This window comes from Carassius auratus, unplaced genomic scaffold (genome assembly GCF_003368295.1).
Source record: "Carassius auratus strain Wakin unplaced genomic scaffold, ASM336829v1 scaf_tig00048504, whole genome shotgun sequence".
Taxonomy (NCBI): Eukaryota; Metazoa; Chordata; class Actinopteri; order Cypriniformes; family Cyprinidae; genus Carassius; species Carassius auratus.
In genome coordinates this window covers 34031-60000 of record NW_020527077.1, presented here as the reverse complement: position 1 = coordinate 60000, position 25970 = coordinate 34031, and the positions used below count along the sequence as shown (strand labels likewise).

The window sequence follows — 25970 nt, the reverse complement described above, 5'->3', positions numbered from 1 at the left end:
TCTGATCACACTTCATTCATGCACTTCAACCAGACAGAGCCGTAGTGTATTGAATAAAAGCCTTTATTCAATCACCTAAAACATCATTTACATTAAATACAAATACATCAGATTACAACTCCATTAAGTTAAACATCAGTCAAATCTCTGTGTAGTTTTCACCAGGACAAAACTACCATTTTACAATTAAATACACCTAAAAATCTCAAATAAAACCATGGATAGCAGCATCAAAATCTCCACAGTGTCATGCATCTGAAACAAAGACATATAATACATTTACAGATTAGATAAAAAAACAGGAATGAGTTCAAATCACATTGATTTTTAAATGATGAGATCTGGGGCTTTCAAACTCTAAAAATGATCATAACAGTAGTTGATATGATTTATTATAAGTCCTGTGAAATCGACCAGCATGTATTGAAGAATAATGAGCTGTTTGTAGCTCTTCTGAAGCTGTGGTTTGTGGATGAATGTGGATCACTCACCCGTCCGCTTCCTCGAGGACACTGGGATCTGATCTGGGATCTGCTGGGAGTGCTGGGAAAACACGGGAAGTTGAAACAACATGAAACACTGGCGAAAATCCAGTTTAGGGAAGAGATTCAGTTCAGTGTGCTTTTGTCTGAACAAGAACAAACACAGCTCTTCAGTTCACACAGAATCTATTGAAAAGTATTGAAATATTGTGTGAGAACAACCGCAGCTGTACTATCAAGAGTAAAACACACTAAACTTTAATTAAAGGTTCACTCATGTTCTCACAACAAGAGTGTTTTTCACAAAGTTTATTATTTATGTTAAAAATTGTGTATATTATAATAATATAATTTTATATTATAAGCATTATTATTATAAAAAGTATTTATTTGATTTTATATTATATATATTATAATGTATATTATTATTATTAATAATACAAATGTATACTATTTAATCAAATGTACTTATTATTGTAATTACAATCATTATTATTTATGCAAGTAATATCTTTTATAATATTTATACAATGTTGCCATAATTATTATTAAATATTTAATTAAATTAATAATAATATGCATTTTATATATATATATATATATATATATATATATATATATATATATATATATATATATATATATATATAAAATGCATATTATTATTAATAATATAAATGTATACTATTTAATCAAATTGTGTGTGTGTGTGTGTTTTAACATTATCATTATGAATTTAAATACATACTATACAATTATTAATTTATTGAAACATATATTATTTACATAAATGTAAAAAATGTTATACAATATATATCATTATTAAACATTTAATTGAACATTTTTATTAAATGTAAATATATTAAATATTATTATAATTGTTATTAATTACATTTTTTGCACATTATTGTTACTTATAATAATGATACTACAACCACAACTAATATTTATTGTTATTTATATCAATATATACTCTTTCTTTATTCAAATGTATTTCTTATATAAATAAATACTATTTTTTTAAATATTTGTAGAATATACATGTGTTGCTCAAAGAATTGTGAAAAATAGCTTTTTCTAGAAATAAAGAATTGTTTAGTGGAGTTTAAAGTGTGACAACTAGCCCCGGTCTGTTTCTCCTGTGTGTGCGTGTGTGTCTGCACCTGCTGGATCTGCTGGATTTCTCTCATGGCCAGTCGTATGGAGGGATAGAGTCGTGGGAACGGTCTCCTCTCTCCGGTCGGATCCTCGTCCTTGTGCTCCATCGGAGCGGCTTCGACTCGTCTGCAGCGGTCAGAGACGCGCTTGAGCTCCGCTGGTTTATGGGAGCTTCCTCCCGCCGGCAGGAAGAGCCTCTGCATCTCTAAGTGCACTTTATGTGAACCTGTGTCCATGTCCTGATCCTCAGTGGGACGCTTCACAGCATACGACGATGATGATGATGAACAAGCTTTGAGCTCCTCGTAGTCTGGCTCCTGATCACACATCTGCACACACACACACACACACACACACACACACCAGTGTTATTCTCTCTCTCCACTGAACACACAGCTGTGAGAGGAGCGCAGGACACTCACCTGACCGCAGGGCACCGTCAGCAGCTCCATGAAGGGCTGGATGACCACCTGAGTGTGATACTGGACCAGATCTGTGAGAGAGGAATGAGCTCGATCCTCCCCGAGGATCACATACTTCCCATTGCTCTGCATCTCCACCATATAGTGACGGCAGCGATCAGATCCCCTGATACACACCAGAAAACAACCCCAGCACACACAAATAAATCAGTATACATCAACAACATAAGGAAAATAATTACTGTACAAGGATTATAGTAATTAAACAACAAAAATAGTTTAGTTTTTGCATATTGTTATTATTTATAATAATGACAATAATTATTATTTATAAGAAGCATATATTAGTTATTTTTATTTATATTTATTTAATATTATTATTATTATTATTATTAATATAAATAATATTTAAAATATTTTACAATTATACAATTATCACATTATAATTATTATATAATGTTATTATAATTATTTTTAATAAAATGTTTAATACAATTTTAATAATTTTAATAATTATTTATAATTGGAATATTTCAGTTATTTAAACTTATATGTATTTATTATTATTATTTATAGAAATACTATAATTTAAAAATATTTTACAATTATATTATCATCACATTATAATTATTTATATACAATTAGTGTTATTACTGATAACAAAACTAATAATAAGACTACAATAATGACAAAAATAATTATTTATAATTGGAATATTTCAGTTATTTAAACGTATTCATAAGTATTTATTATTATTATTAATAATAGAAATACTATTAAAATAATTTACAATTATATTATTATAACATTGTAACTATTTATATAAAATTTATGATATTACTGATAATAATACTAATGATAAATAAGACAATAATAATTATTATTCATTACATAAGCATATAGTTATTTAATTTATTCATGTGTATTTATTATTCATATTATTATTAACAGAAATACTATTATTTAAATTATGTTTTACATTATATTATCACTTAATTTTTTTCTTTATATAAAATTTAAGTTATTACTGATAACAATACTAATAATAAATAAGACAACAGCAGACATGTTTACAAATAAATCAGTGAACAAAAATACACATATACATAAAAAATAAATAAACATACATCAACAACATAATTAAACAAATGTTTCTATTTCTAACACTATTAACAATAATCTAATTTAATCTAATAAAATATAAATAAAATATATTGTTAAAAATAAATAGCAATATTCAAATGTTAAATGAGAAATAATAATAATGATAACAATAACAAATTTTATTTATACTATTTATTGTGATTTTATTTGTAGTATTACTATTAATAAGTTAACAAAAATATATACAAACAAAACAGCAACATATTGTGTTGCTGAAATTGAATTATGTACACCATTAACGTTTATGCAAACTCTTTAAACACATTTTTATGACCTTTTAATGAAAAGCCGATCTCCATATAATCACACAAACAGTCTGTAAACACAGTTTCTTCTTCTGTAAAAGGAGTCTCTTGTTTTATAGGTTTGAATATATAAAAACCGTTTTCATAATGAGCTTGTGTTTATAATGAGCCCATGTGTCCATAAGAGTCTCTTTAAACTTGAAATAAGCAGCACATGTCATACACCCGCTGGCGGTTTAATTGTGATTTTGGACGTGTTATGACAGAACGTGTTATACCTGTAGCTCAGTGTGTAACCTTCCCGACTCTGACCCACGCGCACCAAGAAGCAGCCGAGAGGTTTGTGGATCAGGAGATCTTCTGCTCGTCTGAGAAGCCAAGGGTACAGTCAGTGCATGATGACTGTGTGTGTGTGTGTGTGTGTGTGTGAGTGAGTGTGTGCGTGAGTGTGTATGTGTGTGTATGTGAGTGTGTGTGTGTGTGTGTGTGTGAGTGTGTGTGTGAGTGTGTGTGTGTGTGTGTGTCTGTGTGTGTGTGTGCGTGTGTGTGAGTGTGTGTGTGCGTGTGTGTGAGTGTGTGTGTGAGAGTGTGTGTGTGTGTGTGTGAGTGTGTGTGTGTGTGTGTGTGCGTGTCTGTCTGTGTGTGTGAGAGTGTGTGTGTGTCTGTGTGTGTGTGTGAGTGTGTCTGTGTGTGAGTGTGAGTGTGTGTCTGTGTGTGTGAGAGTGTGTCTGTGTGTGAGTGTGTGTCTGTGTGTGTGAGAGTGTGTGTGTGTGTGTGTGTGTGTCTGTGAGAGTGTGTGTCTGTGTCTGTGTGTGAGAGAGAGTGTGTGTGTCTGTGTGTGAGAGAGAGTGTGTGTGTGTGTGCATGTGTCTGTGTGAGAGTATGTGTGTATGTGTGTCTGTGTGTGTGAGTGTGTGTGTCTGTGTCTGTGTGCGTGTGTGTGTGTGAGAGAGAGAGAGAGAGAGAGAAAGTGTGTGTGTGCGTGTGTCTGTGTGTGTGTGTGTGTGTATGTGTGCTCTTGTGTTTGTATCATATCAGGACACATCTCTGTATAATGACATGGGTATGACACAGGTATTACAAGGAGAGGGTGACTTATGAGAACATAACCATGTCCCCATTTTTCAAAACACTTATAAATCATACAGAATGAGTTTTTTTGAGAAAGTAAAAAAGCACAAAGTTTCCTGTGAGGGTTAGGGTTAGGTGTAGGGTTGGTGAAGGGCGATAGAATATACAGTTTGTACAGTATAAAAACCATTACGCCTATGGGATGAACACACTTTACACAAAAACAAACGTGTGTGTGAGTGTGTGTGTGTGTGTGTGATGAAGCGCACCTGCGTGAGATCATGCCGTGGAACCAGTTTGGGAAACCTCCATCTCTGGTCAGCTTTCGCTCCTGCGTCTCTTTGAACCAGCGAATGGTGTTGGTCTTCTTCAGGTGTTTCTCTTTCATTCGCTCTTCATCGATCGGCTGAAGCATCAGAGAAGCATTCAGCTCGTTATCACACGGAGTCGCCTGACCACAAACAAACAAACAAACAAACAAACAAACAAACAAAAAGAAAACGAGTGAGACTTAAAGTCAGGGTTATTACTGTGAACTGTAAACAAATCATAACATCATATACGTTCAAAACATATACAAGGCAACATTTATTTCAGTTTAGTTTAATTTGAAGTGCTAAAAGAACTCAAAAGAACTGAAATCAAAATGAATACAAACTACAGAGATGTTTAAACAGAAGAAACGGAAATTAACTAACCACAGAAATTTAAACGGAAAATATAAAAATTCTAACTAATTAACAAGAACAACATATCATCAACAATATTAAAACAGCACTGGTTAATAATAAATATAGATATATATCGTTTGTAAATATTTATAAGTATTAATAATAATAATAATAATGCTTATTTTTATTATTTCATTGGTTGATTACATCTATTTATTTATTCATATAAATGTGACTATTCATAATAAAAACGAATAATAGAATGTTAACACATACATTGTGTGAATAAAATATTAAAACATTAATAATAATAATCATTATATATTTCATTCATGAAATGTAAGCATTTTATTATTATTAATACAAATGTGACTATTTACTATTTATATTAATACTAATATGAATAAATAAACAATTTTTTGTATGAATAAAATGATAATATTATTATTATTAATAATAATGTTTCAATATGATCATCATCATAACCATTATTATTATTATTTATTATTTGTATTATTTGTTTATTATTATTAATATAAATGTGATTTACTATTTTTAATAACACTAATAATAATAAATAGTAAACAATTTGTTTTGTATCAATAAGATATGATAACATTATTATTAATAATAGTAATATGTTTTAATGTAATCATCATCATAATCATAATTATTCTATAATTTATTATTTGTATGAATGCATTTATTATTATTATTATTAATATAAATGTGACTATTTACTATTTATAATAACACTAATAATAATAAATATTAAACATATTTTTTGGTATGAATACAATATGGTAACATTATTATTAATAATAATACATTTCAATATTATTATCAACATAATCATTATTCTAATATTTATTATTTCTATGAATGTGTTTATTATTATTCATATAAATGTGACTATTTACTATTTATAATAACACTAAAAATAATAAATAGTAAACAAACAAACAAACAAGCAAACATGTTTTGTAGGAATAAAATATAAATATAATATAAATTATTAATAATAATACTAATAAAGTTTCAATATGATCATCATAATTGTAATTATATTATTTATTATTTGTATTAATGTATTTATAATTATTCATATAAATGTGATTATTTACTATTTATAACAACACTAATCATAATAAATAGTAAACAATGTTTTTGTATGAATAAAATATGATAACATTATTATAAATAATAATAATTTTCAATATGATCATAATCATAATGTTTATTATTATATTATTTATATGGATGTATTTATTATTAAAATGAATGTGACTTTTTACTATTTATAACAGTTTTATATGAATGGATGATGAATGGATGATGATGATGATGATGATGATGAAGGGTTATCGGGTGTGAAACATGTTTGATATCTAACACAGTCTAGATATAAGTATCTTGGCACATATCTTTAAATTGCTAGGTTGAGGAGGTTATCTCATAAATCCAGAGGAAGTGTTTGACAGGATCAGGAAGTGATGTCACACCTCAGTCAGCTTGCTGCGAGGCCGAGGCACAGGCGTCAGAAGAGCTGCTTTCAGGACGCTGCTCAGCACCGAACGCGGCTTGGGCTCCGGCATCTTCCTCCTCGGCAGAGGCACTGGTCCTGCACACACACACACACACACACACACACACAGGGCTTTAACACACACACACACACACACTGCCTTCAGCACCAGAGCCGCTCAGTTCTTACGCCGGTTCTCCTGCTCCAGCTCCAGACGCCTCTTCCTCTCGTCCTCCAGCTGCTGTCTCCTCCTCTCCTCCTCTTCCTCTTCCTCACGCTGAGCCTGACGCTGTCTCTGGATCTCCTCCAGCAGAGACAGATACCTCCTCCGACAGATCCTCGCTCGGTAATCTACACAACAACACACACTGTCAAGTACCAGTATTTTTCGGACTATAAGTCGCACCTGAGTATAAGTCGCATCAGTCCAAAAATACATCATGATGAGGAAAAAAAACATAAGTCGCATTTATTTAGAACCAAGAGAAAACATCACCGTTTTCAGCCACGAGAGGGCGCTCTATGCTGCTCAGATATCCTGTAGTCTACACTGAAGACATAGAGCGCCCTCTCGTGGCTGGAGATGGTAATGTTTTCTCTTGGTTCATTTCTCTCGGTTCATGTCAAATTAATTTTGATAAATAAGTCGCATCTGACTATAAGTCACAGGACCAGCCAAACTATGAAAAAAGGGCGACTTATAGTCAGGAAAATACGGTATTAAACACACCAAGCACATATCATGTTTACACTTCATTCAAAAGTATACATTAATGTATAGCTTCAAGACGTCTCTAGTGTGATATAATCACTTACTAACAGCGCCTGTGTGTGTGTGTGTGTGTGTGTGTGTGTTACACAGAGTTTCAGATCCTCGTGACCGTGTAAAGCCACACACTTTTACTTTCAGAACACACAGTCAAAAGGTGAAACTTTTGGAAAAAATACAGAATAATTTTGGAATAATTAATTATTTTCTGTACATTAAGGCTGCATTTATTTGATAATACAGTAAAAACTTAAATATTTTTACTATTTAATAAAAAAAAATTATATTGTAATATCTGCTACAATGTAATTTATTTCTGTGATGCTCCGCTGTATTTTCAGCATCATTCCTCCAGTCTTCAGTGTCACATGATCTTCAGAAATCATTTAAATATGATGATTTGCTGCACAAGAAACATTTCTGATTATCATCAATGTTGAACACAGTTATGCTGCTTTTTTTAAATGAAATTAATTTTATTTTAATTAAAAAAAAATCTTCTTTTATTCCTCCGGTACACATCGAATCAATCAAAAGCTAAATGTATAATGTTACAAAAGACATCCACTTTAAATAAATGCAGCACAACCTGAAAATTCAGCTTTGATCATAAAAATAAATTATATTTTACAATATATTCCAATAGAAAACACTTATTTTAAATTGTAAAAATATTCCACAGTGTTATTCTTACTTTGCCTCTGATCAAACACACGCATTATTAATTATTAAATAAATATGGGAGGATTATATAAATAGTGTAATGACCGCCCATATTTACATATTAAAACAAATAATAAGAACTATACCACGATGAAGGGGTTAATGAATAATAACAGGTCATTTACATACAAAAGTCTTAAAGGTACAGTGACGGTTTAACTCCAGCTGTGTGTCAGAGAATAGAAAACAGACTTGTGACCTTTGATGAAACATTATGAGGATGAAATACACAAAGAAGGAACAGCTCCTCACTCTTCTGAATGACAAGCGCCGCTCGTCCCAGTCTCTCCAGCAGACGAGACAACTGCTCCTGGTGCCAGTACTTAAAAAACAAGCGGGACGACCTGAAAGAGCAGCACAAGACGACTGCTGGGAAACGTCAATACTATCAGCATCCAATCAGTTCATTTCATCCTATCACTAAACGTTCAAGCCAGATTAAATGGAATAAAAACATGTTATATCCTTTGAAACCTAACGAAATCTAGATTTGAACATCAGAAAGGCATGGATTTTATTTTCTGCATTTTAGAAGATAACTATTCGTTTTCATGTCAAGCTCTTTTCATTGCAGTAGTAATTATATACTTAATATTTAAATATTGCTGTTTTGTTAGTTTGACTGCGTCTGTCATCCTCATTTCTAGGTTGCTTTGGATAAAAGTGTCTGCTAAATGACTAAATGTGCAGGCAAATATTACATCACTTATTTAATAAGTGTATAAGATATTTAAAAATGTAATGTAGTGCAATACATATATTATTAAATCAATAATGTGTAACTATTAAAAATAAATTTACACGAAATGTAAAACAAAATATGTGAAATATTCATATTTATGTAACATTTCTAATAATTACACACATGCATATTAAATAAATTAATACATGATTAAATATATGTATATTATATTATTTTATTATTATTTATTATATTTTAATGTTATATTTATTTAAATGTATAATTTTTTTACATGTTATATATTACATATTAACACACACACACACAAACAATATAATTTTATAAATTATTAAATAATAAATGTATGTATATTTATCATATCTTTTAAATATTTTTAATGTAAATATTTCTGTAATATTTTTAATAATTACACACATGCATATTAAATAAATTAATACATTAAATATAGGTATATTATATCATTTTATTATTATTTATACAATTTTAATGCATGTTATATTTACTTTTTTATGTTATAATATATATAAACACACACACACACACACACACACATAATATAATTTAATAAATTATTAAACAGTTAATTTATGTATATTTATCATTTTCTTTTGAATTTTAATGTTATATTTACTTTAATTAAAATTATAAATATTTAAGTTATATATGACATATTAACACATGCACACACACACACACACACACACACATATAATTTAATAAATTATTAAATAGTTAATTTATGTACATTTAAAATATTATATTATATTATAATAACATTTTGACCGGTTTTATATTTAATTTTCCTTACATTTGCAGAATGGTGGTTAGGGTTTGTTTAAATCATTAAACCGGAATAAGAAAAAATAATAATTGTGATGCATGTCTCAAATACCGCTAATAATGCTCATGATTGCTCAAACTCACCCACACTTCCAACCAGAGAGTCCAGTGCTGTTCAGGATCGACATGCAACTGAAAGAAAACAAGCCAAATGATCCGTATTACCTGAGATGTATTAACAGTACGATTTCACAGTTTGCATCGGTGGAAACTTTCTTTCTGCTTTTCTTTGTGCACATGATCTCTGATGTATGTGTAGTTCACACCTGTTTTTGTCCAGCGGGAGATCTGGTTTCAGCAGCACAATGTTGTACCTACAGGACAGAAACATGAGTCTGATGCTCTGCGCTCAGAAAATGTCAGTTTCAGCCTGAACACGAACCTCTCGGCAAACTCCCTGAACTTCGGACGCCACGAGAAACCGTCCCGCCGGATTCGGATGGTTTCCATCAGACCATTGTATCTCAGCTACAGAGGATGGGAAGAGAAAATGCATTTATATCATGCATTAAATAAATATCATAAATGAATGAATATATATTATTATTATTGTAATATTTAATTGTATAATATACATTTTATTATATATTTAATTGTATACATAAACACATACATATAAACACAATTATATAAAAAAATATTTATTATATACATAACATTTATTATATATAAAATACAGATTTTTTATTAATAGAAAATTTTATAAGAGCATAAATATTTACATTTAATAATAGTAAAAATTAAAGTTATATATGTATTATATATTTTATATTAATATAAACATCTATATCTATAATATAAATATTTATTTTAAAATAGTTATTATATATGACACATAATGTATATATTATCTAAAATATACATTTTAACGTAACATGAAATAAAACACACACACACACACACACATATATATATATACATATATATATATATATATATTAAATTTCATATTAAATAAAATATAAATGTAAGTTACATATATATTGCGTAATATTACATTTCATATTAAAATAAAAATAAGTAGTTTTATTCTAAATAATATAATATATATTATCAATTATTATTAAAGGCTGCACTTCCACAAATGTCCAGCAGGTGTCAGTGTTTCACAGACACAGTTTTTACAGTCCTGCTGATGAACTGAACACAAGGCTGTACGTCATCTGATCATGTGACTTAAGAACTGTTTGTGTGTAAACATACATGCACAGACAGACACAAACTGCATAAGGGTGGACACAAAACAAAAGCTGCTGTTGTTTATTTCTTACTGACTGCTATTAGCAGCCACCTAGAACACTAACATAGTGTTGGCAGGTGTCTAACTATTATCTACACAACACAGAGATGTGTCATTGAACTCATAGCTCCTGTATCATTAGAGGGACTTGGACATAACAGCATTGAAAGGCTTCACGGTGCTCGGAAATCTGAGAATGCATTCGGCTCCACAGTGGGAAATAAAAGAGGACAGACGCAGACAGATCCTGAGGTTACTCACCTGATCCATGATCAGTTTACTGTCCAGCTGATCGGGCTGCTTGCTTCGGTTGGGTTTGATGCACCGGACAAAGTGTGGACCGGCCGCAAACATCTTCTCCATGAGGACAGCCAGAGAATGCTGCACAGAAAACAGCACACAGACAGCGAGAGTCATCACGGACGCCACAACTACACTGTCGGAAAATAGCTTTTATCTTCATTATGGGCTGAAATATATGGAAATCTGATTCCATCACAGAATAAAGAAATACAGATAATACATTACAAAAAAGTATTTTTATCTTACAATTCTGGAAATTCTAATAAGAATATTGAAAGTTTATCTCTCACTATTTTGACTTTTCTCTTTAGAATTACTAGTTTATATCACACAACTTTGAGATCATATCTTGCAATTCTAGATTATTATATATATGAATTAATTTATATCTTATTTATAGGGATGCACGATATTGGATTTTGGCCGATATTCGATATGCCGATATTTTCTAAATAATTTTGGCCGATGCCGATACCGATATCGATATATATACAAATATATACTGATATATTTAAACTTTAATTTTACTGAAGAGAAATCCATGTATCTCTTCTGTACTGATTCTACCATCAATTTATTATTTTACAAATGTAGACAGACATCCACATCTGAAAAACAGGTCAATTATTTCACTTGGAGAATATCGGTTTGGCTCATCGGCAGAAATATTAATATCGGCCGATACCGAAAATTGTCATTTTAAGCTTTTATCGGCCGATACCGATGTTGTGCCGATATTATCGTGCATCCCTACTTATTTATATCTCGCATTCTGAATTGATGACATTTATATCTTGTAATTATGAAATTATAACATATTTATATATAGTAATTCTAAATGTATTACATTTATATCTTTCAAATCTGAATTTATAACTTATTTATATCTCACATTTCTTAATTTATGACATTTATCTCGCATTCTGAATTTATAACATTTATATCTCGCAGTTCTGAATTTATAACATTTATATCTCACAATTCTGAAATTATAAAATTTATATCTCGCAATTCTGAATTCTTAACATTTATATCTTGCAAATCTGAATTTATATCTTATTTATATCTCACATTTCTGAATTTATTACATTTAAATCTCACAATTCTGAATTTATAACATTTATATTTAACAATTCTGAATTTATAACATTTATATCTCGCAATTCTGAATTTATAACATTTATATTTAACAATTCTGAATTTATAACATTTATATTTAACAATTCTGAGTTTATAACATTTATATCTCGCAATTCTGAATTTATAACATTTATATTTAACAATTCTGAATTTATAACATTTATATCTCGCAATTCTGAATTTATAACATTTATATTTAACAATTCTGAATTTATAACATTTATATTTAACAATTCTGAATTTAGAACATTTATATCTCGCAATTCTGAATTTAGAACATTTATATCTCGCAATTCTGAATTTAACATTTATATTTAACAATTCTGAATTTATAACATTTATATTTAACAATTCAGAATTTATAACATTTATATTTAACAATTCTGAATTTAGAACATTTATATCTCGCAATTCTGAATTTATAACATATTTATATTTAACAATTCTGAATTTATAACATATTTATATTTAACAATTCAGAATTTATAACATTTATATTTAACAATTCTGAATTTAGAACATATTTAACAATTCAGAATTTAGAACATATTTAACAATTCAGAATTTAGAACATATTTATATTTAACAATTCTGAATTTATAACATTTATATTTAACAATTCTGAATTTAGAACATTTATATCTCGCAATTCTGAATTTATAACATATTTATATCTCGCAATTCTGAATTTAACATTTATATTTAACAATTCTGAATTTATAACATTTATATTTAACAATTCTGAATTTATAACATTTATATTTAACAATTCTGAATTTATAACATATTTATATCTCACAATTCTGAATTTATAACATTTATATTTAACAATTCTGAATTTATAACATTTATATTTAACAATTCTGAATTTATAACATTTATATTTAACAATTCTGAATTTATAACATTTATATTTAACAATTCTGAATTTATAACATTTATATCTCGCAATTCTGAATTTATAACATTTATATCTCGCAATTCTGAATTTATAACATTTTATATCTCGCAATTCTGAATTTATAACATTTATATCTCGCAATTCTGAATTTAACATTTATATTTAACAATTCTGAATTTATAACATTTATATTTAACAATTCTGAGTTTATAACATATTTATATCTCACAATTCTGAATTTATAACATTTATATCTCACAGTTCTGAATTTATAACATTTATATCTCACAGTTCTGAATTTATAACATTTATATTTAACAATTCTGAATTTATAACATTTATATTTAACAATTCTGAATTTATAACATTTATATTTAACAATTCTGAGTTTATAACATATTTATATCTCACAATTCTGAATTTATAACATTTATATTTAACAATTCTGAATTTATAACATATTTATATCTCGCAATTCTGAATTTAACATTTATATTTAACAATTCTGAATTTATAACATTTATATTTAACAATTCTGAGTTTATAACATATTTATTTCTCACAATTCTGAATTTATAACATTTATATCTCACAGTTCTGAATTTATAACATTTATATCTCACAGTTCTGAATTTATAACATTTATATTTAACAATTCTGAATTTATAACATTTATATTTAACAATTCTGAGTTTATAACATATTTATATCTCACAATTCTGAATTTATAACATATTTATATCTCGCAATTCTGAATTTAACATTTATATTTAACAATTCTGAATTTATAACATTTATATTTAACAATTCTGAGTTTATAACATATTTATATCTCACAATTCTGAATTTATAACATTTATATCTCACAGTTCTGAATTTATAACATTTATATCTCACAGTTCTGAATTTATAACATTTATATTTAACAATTCTGAATTTATAACATTTATATTTAAAAATTCTGAATTTATAACATTTATATTTAACAATTCTGAATTTATAACATTTATATCTCACAATTCTGAATTTATAACATTTATATCTCACAATTCTGAATTTATAACATTTATATCTCACAATTCTGAATTTATAACAGATTTATATCTCGCAACTCTGAATTTATAACATTTATATTTAACAATTCTGAATTTATAACATTTATATTTAACAATTCTGAATTTATAACATTTATATTTAACAATTCTGAATTTATAACATTTATATCTCACAATTCTGAATTTATAAAATTTATATTTAACAATTCTGAATTTATAACATTTATATCTCACAATTCTGAATTTATAACATTTATATTTAACAATTCTGAATTTATAACATATTTATATCTCACAATTCTGAATTAACATTTATATCTCACAATTCTGAATTAACATTTATATTTAACAATTCTGAATTTATAACATTTATATTTAACAATTCTGAATTTATAACATTTATATTTAACAATTCTGAATTTATAACATATTTATATCTCGCAATTCTGAATTTATAACATTTATATTTAACAATTCTGAATTTATAACATATTTATATCTCGCAATTCTGAATTTATAACATTTATATTTAACAATTCTGAATTTATAACATATTTATATCTCACAATTCTGAATTAACATTTATATCTCACAATTCTGAATTAACATTTATATCTCACAATTCTGAATTAACATTTATATTTAACAATTCTGAATTTATAACATTTATATTTAACAATTCTGAATTTATAACATATTTATATCTCGCAATTCTGAATTTATAACATTTATATTTAACAATTTTGAATTTATAACATTTATATTTAACAATTCTGAATTTATAACATATTTATATCTCGCAATTCTGAATTTATAACATTTATATCTCACAATTCTGAATTTATAACATTTATATTTAACAATTCTGAATTTATAACATTTATATCTCGCAATTCTGAATTTATAACATTTATATCTCACAATTCTGAATTTATAACATTTATATCTCACAATTCTGAATTTATAACATTTATATTTAACAATTCTGAATTTATAACATTTATATTTAACAATTCTGAATTTATAACATTTATATCTCGCAATTCTGAATTTATAACATTTATATCTCACAATTCTGAATTTATAACATTTATATTTAACAATTCTGAATTTATAACATTTATATTTAACAATTCAGAATTTATAACATTTATATCTCGCAATTCAGAATTTATAACATTTATATCTCGCAATTCTGAATTTATAACATTTATATCTCGCAATTCTGAATTTATAACATATTTATCTCACAATTCTGAATTTATAACAGTTATATTTAACAATTCAGAATTTATAACATTTATATTTAACAATTCTGAATTTATAACATATTTATCTCACAATTCTGAATTTATAACAATTATATTTAACAATTCTGAATTTATAACAATTATATTTAACAATTCTGAATTTATAACATTTATATCTCGCAATTCTGAATTTATAACATATTTATATCTCGCAATTCTGAATTTATAACATTTATATCTCACAATTCTGAATTTATAACATTTATATTTAACAATTCTGAATTTATAACATTTATATATCGCAATTCTGAATTTATAACATTTATATTTAACAATTCAGAATTTATAACATATTTATATCTCACAATTCTGAATTTATAACATTTATATTTAACAATTCTGAATTTATAACATTTATATCTCGCAATTCTGAATTTATAACATATTTATCTCACAATTCTGAATTTATAACATTTATATTTAACATTTTCTGAATTTATAACATTTATATCTCACAATTCTGAATTTATAACATTTATATTTAACAATTCTGAATTTATAACATTTATATTTAACAATTCTGAATTTATAACATTTATATTTAACAATTCTGAATTTATAACATTTATATTTAACAATTCTGAATTTTTAACATTTATATCTCGCAATTCTGAATTTATAACATTTATATCTCGCAATTCTGAATTTATAACAGTTATATTTAACAATTCTGAATTTATAACATTTATATCTCGCAATTCTGAATTTATAACATTTATATCTCGCAATTCTGAATTTATAACAGTTATATTTAACAATTCTGAATTTATAACATTTATATCTCGCAATTCTGAATTTTTAACATTTATATCTCGCAATTCTGAATTTATAACATTTATATCTCGCAATTCTGAATTTATAACATTTATATCTCGCAATTCTGAATTTTTAACATTTATATCTCGCAATTCTGAATTTATAACATTTATATCTCGCAATTCTGAATTTATAACATTTATATCTCGCAATTCTGAATTTATAACAGTTATATTTAACAATTCTGAATTTATAACATATTTATATCTCACAATTCTGAATTTATAACATATTTATATCTCACAATTCTGAATTTATAACATTTATATTTAACAATTCTGAATTTATAACATTTATATTTAACAATTCTGAATTTATAACATTTATATTTAACAATTCAGAATTTATAACATTTATATTTAACAATTCAGAATTTATAACATTTATATTTAACAATTCTGAATTTATAACATTTATATTTAACAATCTGAATTTATAACATTTATATTTAACAATTCAGAATTTATAACATTTATATTTAACAATTCAGAATTTATAACATTTATATTTAACAATTCTGAGTTTATAACATATTTATATCTCACAATTCAGAATTTATAACATTTATATTTAACAATTCTGAATTGATAACATATTTATATCTCACAATTCTGAATTTATAACATTTATATTTAACAATTCTGAATTTATAACATTTATATTTAACAATTCTGAATTTATAACATTTATATTTAACAATTCTGAATTTATAACATTTATATTTAACAATTCTGAATTTATAACATTTATATTTAACAATTCTGAATTTATAACATATTTATTTCTCGCAATTCTGAATTTATATCTTCATGAATTTGAAAATGAACCTTTGATAATGTAAATTTTACTGCACACCGCTGAGAAATAATAAACATTTTACATTTTTATAAGATTTCAAAAATGTGTTTTTAAGAGATTTTATTATGGATTTTATTTATTAACTGTATTAAACAGTTGCAATAAAACATTGCAATAAACATGAAACATTGCAATTACCTTTAATTTAATTAATACATTTTTTTTTTATCCTTTGGCAGAAACAAGCTTCCATTGAAATATGACCCGGACATACTCTTACAGTTTATGTGGGATTAATAAATATAATGTTTCATCTGATTAAATGAACCAGCACATAAAACTATGATTCATTAGAAGTGGAGATTTACCTTGAACTGTGCGCCGACGGACTGCTTCCTGGTCGAGTTAAAGTTGTCATCTGCAACTTTTAACTAAAATTAAAATGCACATGAGGTCATGAGGGGAAACTGCGATCGCTCGCAGCTTAAAGTATCACTGATCTCACAGGAAAGACTCATCTGTCATTTAAAAAAGCTATAAATATAACAGCAGCCTATCAACAAATCTGAGAAATATTAGAAAATGGGTTTTAACAGACACTGGTGTCAAAAAAATAAAAATAAAAATAAATCTTAGATATACCTTGGCTTTCCGTGGCATTAGTGTTCCTGTTCGGGATATTGTGGCTGAAAAAATAGAAAATATATTAAATAATAATGAATAAATGATTGTGGGAAACTACAATCAAATGCTTTTTTTTATATTGATTGAGATTTAAGTATCTACAATAAATAAATTAATAAATTAATAATAATTATAATAATAAAGAACAATTACTTTGGGAAAAACATTGGGATAAATTAATCACATCAATGGAAAGATGATTTATTCAGCTTTCAGATGATATATTTATATAAAATTTGCACTTTAGACTGGTTTTGTGGTCCAGAGTCACAAATAAATAACATATATAAAGGGAAAACATTTAAAATATGTAATAATAATAAACATAATAAATAAATAAAAATAATTGTGTGTATTTAAACTCAAATCACACAACAATATACACTTTTTTTGTTGGATGTGGCGTGAACATCAGTAAATTATCTAATTCTGAAATAATAATAATTTTTAATTTCTTTAAAAAAAAAAAGATCACAAGTTTACTGACCCCCAACTTTTGAATGGTAGTGTTCTGTATAATTTTTAGAAATACATTTCTATTTTAAATAAATGCTATTCTTTTAAACTTTTTATTCATCAAAGAATCCTGAAAAGAAATAAAAAAAATCACAGGTTCCAAAAAAAATAAAAAATAAAAAATTAAGCTTTCAACACTGATAATAAATCAGCATATTTTCATGATTTCTGAAAATCATGTGACACTAAAGACTGGAAATACAGCTTTGACCAGAGAATATATATTTTTTAATTAATATATACAATTATTTTTATTTATTATTATTTACATATTTTAAATGTTATTTATAAGGATTTTTTAATATAAAAATATCTAGCAATACATAAAAAAAATCAAAAATACACACACACACAAAAAATATATTTATGTGTGTGTGTTATTTATTTTAATTTTATTATTGTTAATATTTCAGATGAAGATAAGTTATGATGTTCAAACAACAACCAACAACAACAAAAAAATAAATATATATATATGTATGTATTTTGTTGTGTGCTTTGAATATACAAGAATTTTTACATATTTAAAAAAAAAGATTTTTTTAATGTAAACATATCTAGCAATAAATAAAACAGTTTAAATATAAACACACACTATATATATATATATATATATATATATATATGTGTGTGTGTGTGTGTGTGTGTGTGTGTGTGTGTGTGTGTGTGTGTGTGTGTGTGTGTGTGTTTGTGTGTGTGTATACGAACTTTATTATTTTTTATTTACGGTGTAAGTGTGTGTGTGATGTTTTTAATTGTTGTATGTGATGTGAGTGTTTACACCGATCTATCGCTGTGTGAAGATGGGAGTGATGCAGACCTGCGAACAGAACGCTGAGGAGAGGAGTGACGCTGTTGATGAAGAGCTCACGAATGTTTGCTGGAATCGTGTCTCTGTTTTTCTCAAGAAATCCACTTGCATTGTACTGCACCTGAACAGACCACACAGGAATAATGCACACACGATGAAGAAACACACCCTTATTAATGCATGCCCTCTGGGAAAAATGCACATGCATCATTTAATTATTAACCAGCACAACAATTCCTTTGTTGATCTACATGAAGCCAGAGATCAGGGGAACTGTGCTGATGGTGGTTTTGCACACTCACCTTCCCAGCGTAGTGCACAATCGTGAACACAGGCGTGTGGCTTCGCACAACCTCAAAGCTGGGAGCCGTTTTAAATTTGCTGTTTAACTTGTCGACAAAATCACGGTCAGTGGCCTGTGGGTGCAGAAACATCATCATATGCTTTTAATATAAATACTGATTTTAATGTGTTTGATGCACAACAAATGACTAATGTCCTGTACATGGACCACAAATAAATGATATATCTCCACCATTCATATACAGTATTAAATGGACAGAAAGAAAATTAGCACAAAACAGGCAGAGCTTATTGTCTCGATGTCTCTGTTGCTTATTTTAAATTCAATGGCTATTAAAATAAGTAATGCATTTATAATGAGGCATATGGGATAGTTTAATTTTGTTAAACCAATTTAACACATTTTACATTTTTTTATATAATTTTAAAGAAATTGCTATATTAAAAAAATAAAATAGAAAATAATCATAATATATATAATTTACACTAATTATTAAAAATATGGAGGATTACCGCCGAAAATAAATTTTGACCTTCAGTTTGTAAAATGTAAAATGTTGTATTGTGCTAAAGCAATTAAAATGTTTAAAATGAAAAGTTTTAATATAATTTTACAATTAAAATAAATTGAAATAACAGATTTAAATGATAATAAATAAATAAATAAATAAATAAATAAAGTATTTTAATGCAGCTGGATAGAGGATTACCACTGAAAATATTTTTTCATACTTCAGTTTTTAAAATGCTAATAAAAAAATAGCATTATGTTAATGCATAAATATTATTATCAATATTTATATAATTATAAATAAATATTTTAAAATTAAATTAAAAATTAAAAGAAATTGAAATAACAGATTTAAATGATAATAAATAAATAAATAAATAAGTAAATAAAATAAAAAAAAATTTTTAAGTAAAAAGTATTTTAATGCAGCTGGATAGAGGATTACCACGGAAAATATTTTTTCATACTTCAGTTTTTTAAAATGCTAATGAAAAAAATAGCATTTATGTTAATGCATAAATATTATTATCAATATTTAGATAATTATAAATAAGTATTTTAAGCAAACTGCAATACTTAATTTAAATTATTACATCTAATTATGTGTACAAAACCAACATAATAACATTTAAATGCAGCCCAATGGAGGATTACCACATGCATTTATTGTCATACTTAAAATAAAAAATGCATTTACAGTGATGCATTTACGAGGAAAGTCAATTATATAAATTACTAATAAAAAACAATGAACCAAAATTCTATGTATTTTAAATATAATTTTAAAAAGTTGCAATGCTTAATATATTAAAGTACAAATATCTGTTAAATGCATAGAAAAGCATCTGCTAAATGCATAAATGTAAATGCCACAATTTTAGTTATTTGTATTTACTCAAATAAATGTGATTGTGGAGGACTTGATAAGATGTGTCTCAGATTTGTACCTGAGGGAAGGCGCTCTGCTCATCCAGCAGTGAGAGAATCCCGATGGGTTTAGTGAGGAACAGGTCCTGAAACAGAGGAACAAACCTGGCATGGGTGAAAGAGTTTTGCAATAATCACGGCGGGTGAAAACGGTTCTGAACACAGACGCACCAGAATGGGTTTGTTGTCCTTGTAGGTTATGGTCTCCCATGTGATGCCTTCCTCTTTATATTCCTTCTGCTCCATCAGAAAAATGTGCTGGAGGGAAACGACATTGAAAATGTGATTATTATATTCATGGAGTGACAAATCATGTCCTTTTTTAAAGATTTGAACATGAAAGTGGCATTTAATGGCTCCTCACATCTACTGCATTGGGGTATTTTTTCTTCAAGCCTTTATTTGAAATTATGTTTTTTTTTTAAGATTTTTTTGTCATGTTAGAGTAATGCATTTATAAAGAGGCAAGACAAGCATGTGAGTTTCATTTGCTAACACAATTATATAAGTATGGATTTAAATTAAAAAAATAAATAGTATAATTTAATTTTAAAGAGATTGCAATACTTAGAAATGTATTTAAATTACTACACTTTCAGGTATAAAGATATGCTTAACATAACAAAAAAGTCTGGTATTTTTAATGCAGCCCAATTTAGGATTAACACACACACCCACACACACACAAATCATTTTGCAAAAATCAAAAAGCAAAAAATAAAATAAAATAAAAATAAATAAAAGCGAAAAAAGAGAAAAAAAGAAAAATAGAAAAATACAAATAGATTTTAATAAAATTATAAAAATTGTATATTAAAAATAAGTATTTTTAAATATAATTAAATAAAAATTCATATTTAAAAATTTATTATATTTAAATTATTACAATTTTAGGTGTAAAAATACATGCAATATAACAAAAAAGCTTAGAATTTTTAAGGAGGATTACTGAAAATAATTTTCATGCTTCGATTTATAAAACGCAAAAAAAAAAAAAAAATAATAAATTAAAAAAAATTCATAGATAGTATTTATTTTTTATGAGGCAAGACATGCTGGATGGATTTAATTTTGATGATGACACCTGTAGGTGTATAAATATGTCCAATAAAAAAAAGTCTAGTATTTTTAATGCAGCGTAATGGAAGAGAGCCACAGAAGCCTTTTATCTTTTATCTTTTTACCTTTTGTTGTTTTACTGACAGACACAGACAAAAGGAGACTTGAACCGAACTTTTTGAAGTGTCAGTGCAAGTGCACAACTCAAGCGATGTGAAATATGTTTTCCAATACGATTATCAAACTCCTAACGAAGCAGGATGAAGCATGACTTACATGGTTGAAGAAATACTGGAGCTGTTCGTTAGCCAGATTAATGCAGAGCTGCTCGAATCGGTTCACAGCGAAGTTTTCAAAGCCAAAAATGTCAAGGATTCCTGTAAAAGAGCAAACCACAAATTTCACTCATCCAATGGAAAAGAATTATTTTACAAAATAATAATTTTCAGTTTCAGAGAAATGACTGGGATTTGTCCTAACGTGCACCTTGGAGATTGAAATTGTTTCTATTTTGAGATCCCAGGAGCACAAATTCAGACCCAGAACAACAAAACCCACAGAAGAGGTGGGAGTTCAAAGGAGGAATCTTTATTATTACCAAACTGCAGGGAGAAGAAGTGTAGATATAAGTCATGATCTGCAAGATTAACCACAATCTGATGTGATCTGACCACCTCAGAGATCTGACCACCTGTTGAGCTGCTGCAAGAGCTTTTGGAGCACAGCAGCTGTGGTCAAAGAGTTCTCGTGTGTTCTGATTGGTGGATGATGATGATGAGTGGATAAAAACTAGAACAATCAAATAGTGAGAGAGTGATCTGCTCACCTGGTTATGTTCGTGGATGTTGGATGAATGGAAATATTGATATTTTATTTGTTAACAACATACTTTTCCTACCTTAATTTCAGTAAATGGTATGAAATTAGAGAACTAAGACAATAGTACCGCTGGCGGTGTCATTTGATGTGGATGTGAACTTCAGATTGTGAATCATTTGAGTCAGTTCGGGAGTTCGGAGCGGGATCGTGAATCATTTGAATCATTTCGGGAGTTCGGAGCGTGAATCATTTGAGTCAGTTCGGGAGTTCGGAGCGGGATCGTGAATCATTTGAATCATTTCGGGAGCTCGGAGTGTGAATCATTTGAGTCAGTTCGGGAGTTCGGAGCGGATCGCGAATCATTTGAGTCAGTTCGGAAGTTTGGAGCAGGTTCGCGAATCATTTGAGTCAGTTTGGGATTCGCAAATCATTTGAGTCAGTTTGGGGATGGCAAATCATTTGAATCAGTTCGAGAGTTTGTAGCAGGTTTGCGAATCATTTGAGTCAGTTCGGGAGTTCGGAGCGGGATCGCGAATCACTTGAACCAGTTCAGGAGTTCGTAGCAGGTTCGCGAATCATTTGTGTCAGTTCGGGAGTTTGGGGTGGGATTGCGAATCTTTTGAGTCAGTTCGGGAGTTCGGAGCGTGAATCATTTGAATCAGTTCGGGAGTTTCGGAGAGTGAATCATTTGAGTCAATTCGGGAGTTCGGAGCGTGAATCATTTGAATCAGTTCGGGAGTTCGGAGCGTGAATCATTTGAGTCAGTTCGGGAGTTCGGAGCGCATCGCGCATCATTTGAATCAGTTCGAGAGTTCGTAGAGGGATGGCGAATCACTTGAACCAGTTCAGGAGTGTCGTTATTATTCTGAAGAACAATTTGCCGAACAAATAGTTATTGATTCCATGTTTTCGTTAATTAATTTCAACTGCAGGAGCCTCTATAAAAACTCTGATAAAATAAATGATTACTTGCATACTCTCAAGGGACTATTTATGATGATAGCTTTATCAGAAACATGGGTGCAAGAAGAACGAGGTGTTGTATTTCATATTGATGGATATGAATTGTATCACATTAACAGAACAGGTAAGAGATCAGGAGGTGTCACTTTGTTTGTGAATAAAGATTTAAAATGTAAACAAATTCAGTGTATAACGATGGCAATTGATGATATAATGGAATGCATTTCGGTGGAAATTGAATTGAAAAAGATGAGTAATATAATTGTTACTTGTATATACAGACGACCTGGGTCTCTGATGGAAACATTTATAGAAAAGATGGATGAGGTATTGAGTAAGGTAAACGAAAACAAAACTTTTTTAGTTTGTGGAGATTTCAACATTGATTTATTGAAGAGCAGAAGTAATCTGCTGACATTCTTGAGTTAATGTACGGAAGAGGGTTATATCCTTTGATTGATAATCCCAGTAGAATTACAGAGCAATCAGTAGCCTAACCTTAATCGATAATTTCTTTATAAACTGCTTTAAAGAAAACATAAAATGTGGATTAGTTATAAATGATGTAAGTGATCACTTGCCAATTTTTGTTACTTTTGCTTGGCAATTAAAAAGAAGTAAAGAGGATATGGGATTTTTGATACAATGGGTATCAAAATGATTGATGAAGGCATGCAAAAAGAAAAACAAACTTTATAGAAATTTTATAAAATATAGAACAAATACTGCTGAAATGAAATATAAGGTGTATAAAAATAAGCTAGTATTAAATATGAGACAGGCTAAGAAGGATTATTATAATAAACTGTTGGATGATAATAAAAATAACTTAAAAGGTACATTTGATCATTTTATTTATAATAATAAGACTTGTTTTCATGGCTAATGAATTTAATTCTTTTTTTGCTTTTTTTTAGAAAAGCATCACCAGCTGAGTGAAAGCAAAGTCCACAGTGACTGCCTTAATGAATATTGTTGAAGAAATAACAACAGCAACAGATGAAAAGAAATTCACAGTAGGATTGTTTATTGATTTGAAAAAGGCATTTGATACTTTGAATCATGATATTTTACTTTCTAAATTAAGTTGGTATGGAATGAGAGGAATGGCCCTTAATTGGTTCAGAAGTTATTTGCATAACAGGAAACAATATGTACAGTTAACTGATGTCAAATCTGAATTTATGGAAATGAAATGTGGGGTACCACAGGGTTCTATTTTGGGACCTAAACTTTTTCTTATATATATTAATGACATTTGTGATGTTTCCAAATTATTACAGTTTGTTTTATTTGCAGATGATACTAATTAATTTAGTTCTGGAAATAATATACAGAAATTAGTAGAATCTATTGAATATGAAATTACAAAACTGAAGAAATGGTTTAATGTAAATAAGTTGTCATTGAATTTAAAAAAGACAAAATGTATGGTCTTTGGAAATAGGAAAATAAATGAATCTGTTGCTTTATCCATAGATGGAGTTGATATTGAGAGAGTGTTTGAGTTTCGTTTTATTGGTGTAATTATGGATGATAAACTATCATGGAAACCTCACATAGCACACATTAAAAGAAAAATCTGCCAAAACACATTTGTTTTAAACAAAGTGAGGGAGGTATTAAATAAGGAAAACAATGAAAATACTTTATAGTTCACTCATCGTACCATATTTTATTTATTGCATAGAAGTCTGGGGGAACACATATCAGATAAATATAAAACCTTTATCTATTCTACAGAAGAGAGCTATAAGATTTATTCAAAGTTAAATATCGAGAATATAATTTGCTAAATCCAGAATATTAAAGTTACAAGATTTGGTTTAGTTTCAAACACTAATAATTTTGTTTAAAGCAAGATTTTACCAGAGAAATTACAACACATTTATCAGTTAGAAAAACAGTTCAGTAGGAGAAGGTATAATTTTAAACATCAATTTGCACGTACAACAATAAAACAAATGTGCCCCTCAGTTATGGGAGTAAAATTGTGGAACTCCTTGCAAAATAATCCTAAAAGTTGTAGTAATATTGTACA

The 25970-nt window shown here is 27.8% G+C and overlaps 1 protein-coding gene across 2 annotated transcripts in view; it reads right to left on the bottom strand.

The window, feature by feature from the left end:
• Positions 1-62: 62 nt before the first annotated feature.
• LOC113089120 (myosin-IIIb-like) overlaps positions 63-25970 on the bottom strand; it is a 43785-nt gene continuing 17877 nt past the window's right edge. For both annotated transcript variants that reach the window (XM_026255925.1, XM_026255927.1), the window contains exons 11-30: positions 22424-22524; positions 21260-21346; positions 21109-21174; positions 19650-19763; positions 19357-19468; positions 17979-18022; positions 17705-17767; positions 11275-11394; positions 10156-10241; positions 10040-10087; positions 9858-9905; positions 8483-8574; positions 6928-7089; positions 6716-6834; positions 4812-4993; positions 3750-3839; positions 2063-2228; positions 1646-1969; positions 492-543; positions 63-255 (exon numbers count right to left, since the gene is read on the bottom strand). In XM_026255925.1, coding sequence (XP_026111710.1) covers positions 248-255; positions 492-543; positions 1646-1969; positions 2063-2228; positions 3750-3839; positions 4812-4993; positions 6716-6834; positions 6928-7089; positions 8483-8574; positions 9858-9905; positions 10040-10087; positions 10156-10241; positions 11275-11394; positions 17705-17767; positions 17979-18022; positions 19357-19468; positions 19650-19763; positions 21109-21174; positions 21260-21346; positions 22424-22524 — 2084 coding nt within the window. In that variant the 3' untranslated portion in view covers positions 63-247. The remainder of the gene's footprint in view (positions 256-491; positions 544-1645; positions 1970-2062; positions 2229-3749; positions 3840-4811; positions 4994-6715; positions 6835-6927; positions 7090-8482; positions 8575-9857; positions 9906-10039; positions 10088-10155; positions 10242-11274; positions 11395-17704; positions 17768-17978; positions 18023-19356; positions 19469-19649; positions 19764-21108; positions 21175-21259; positions 21347-22423; positions 22525-25970) is intronic.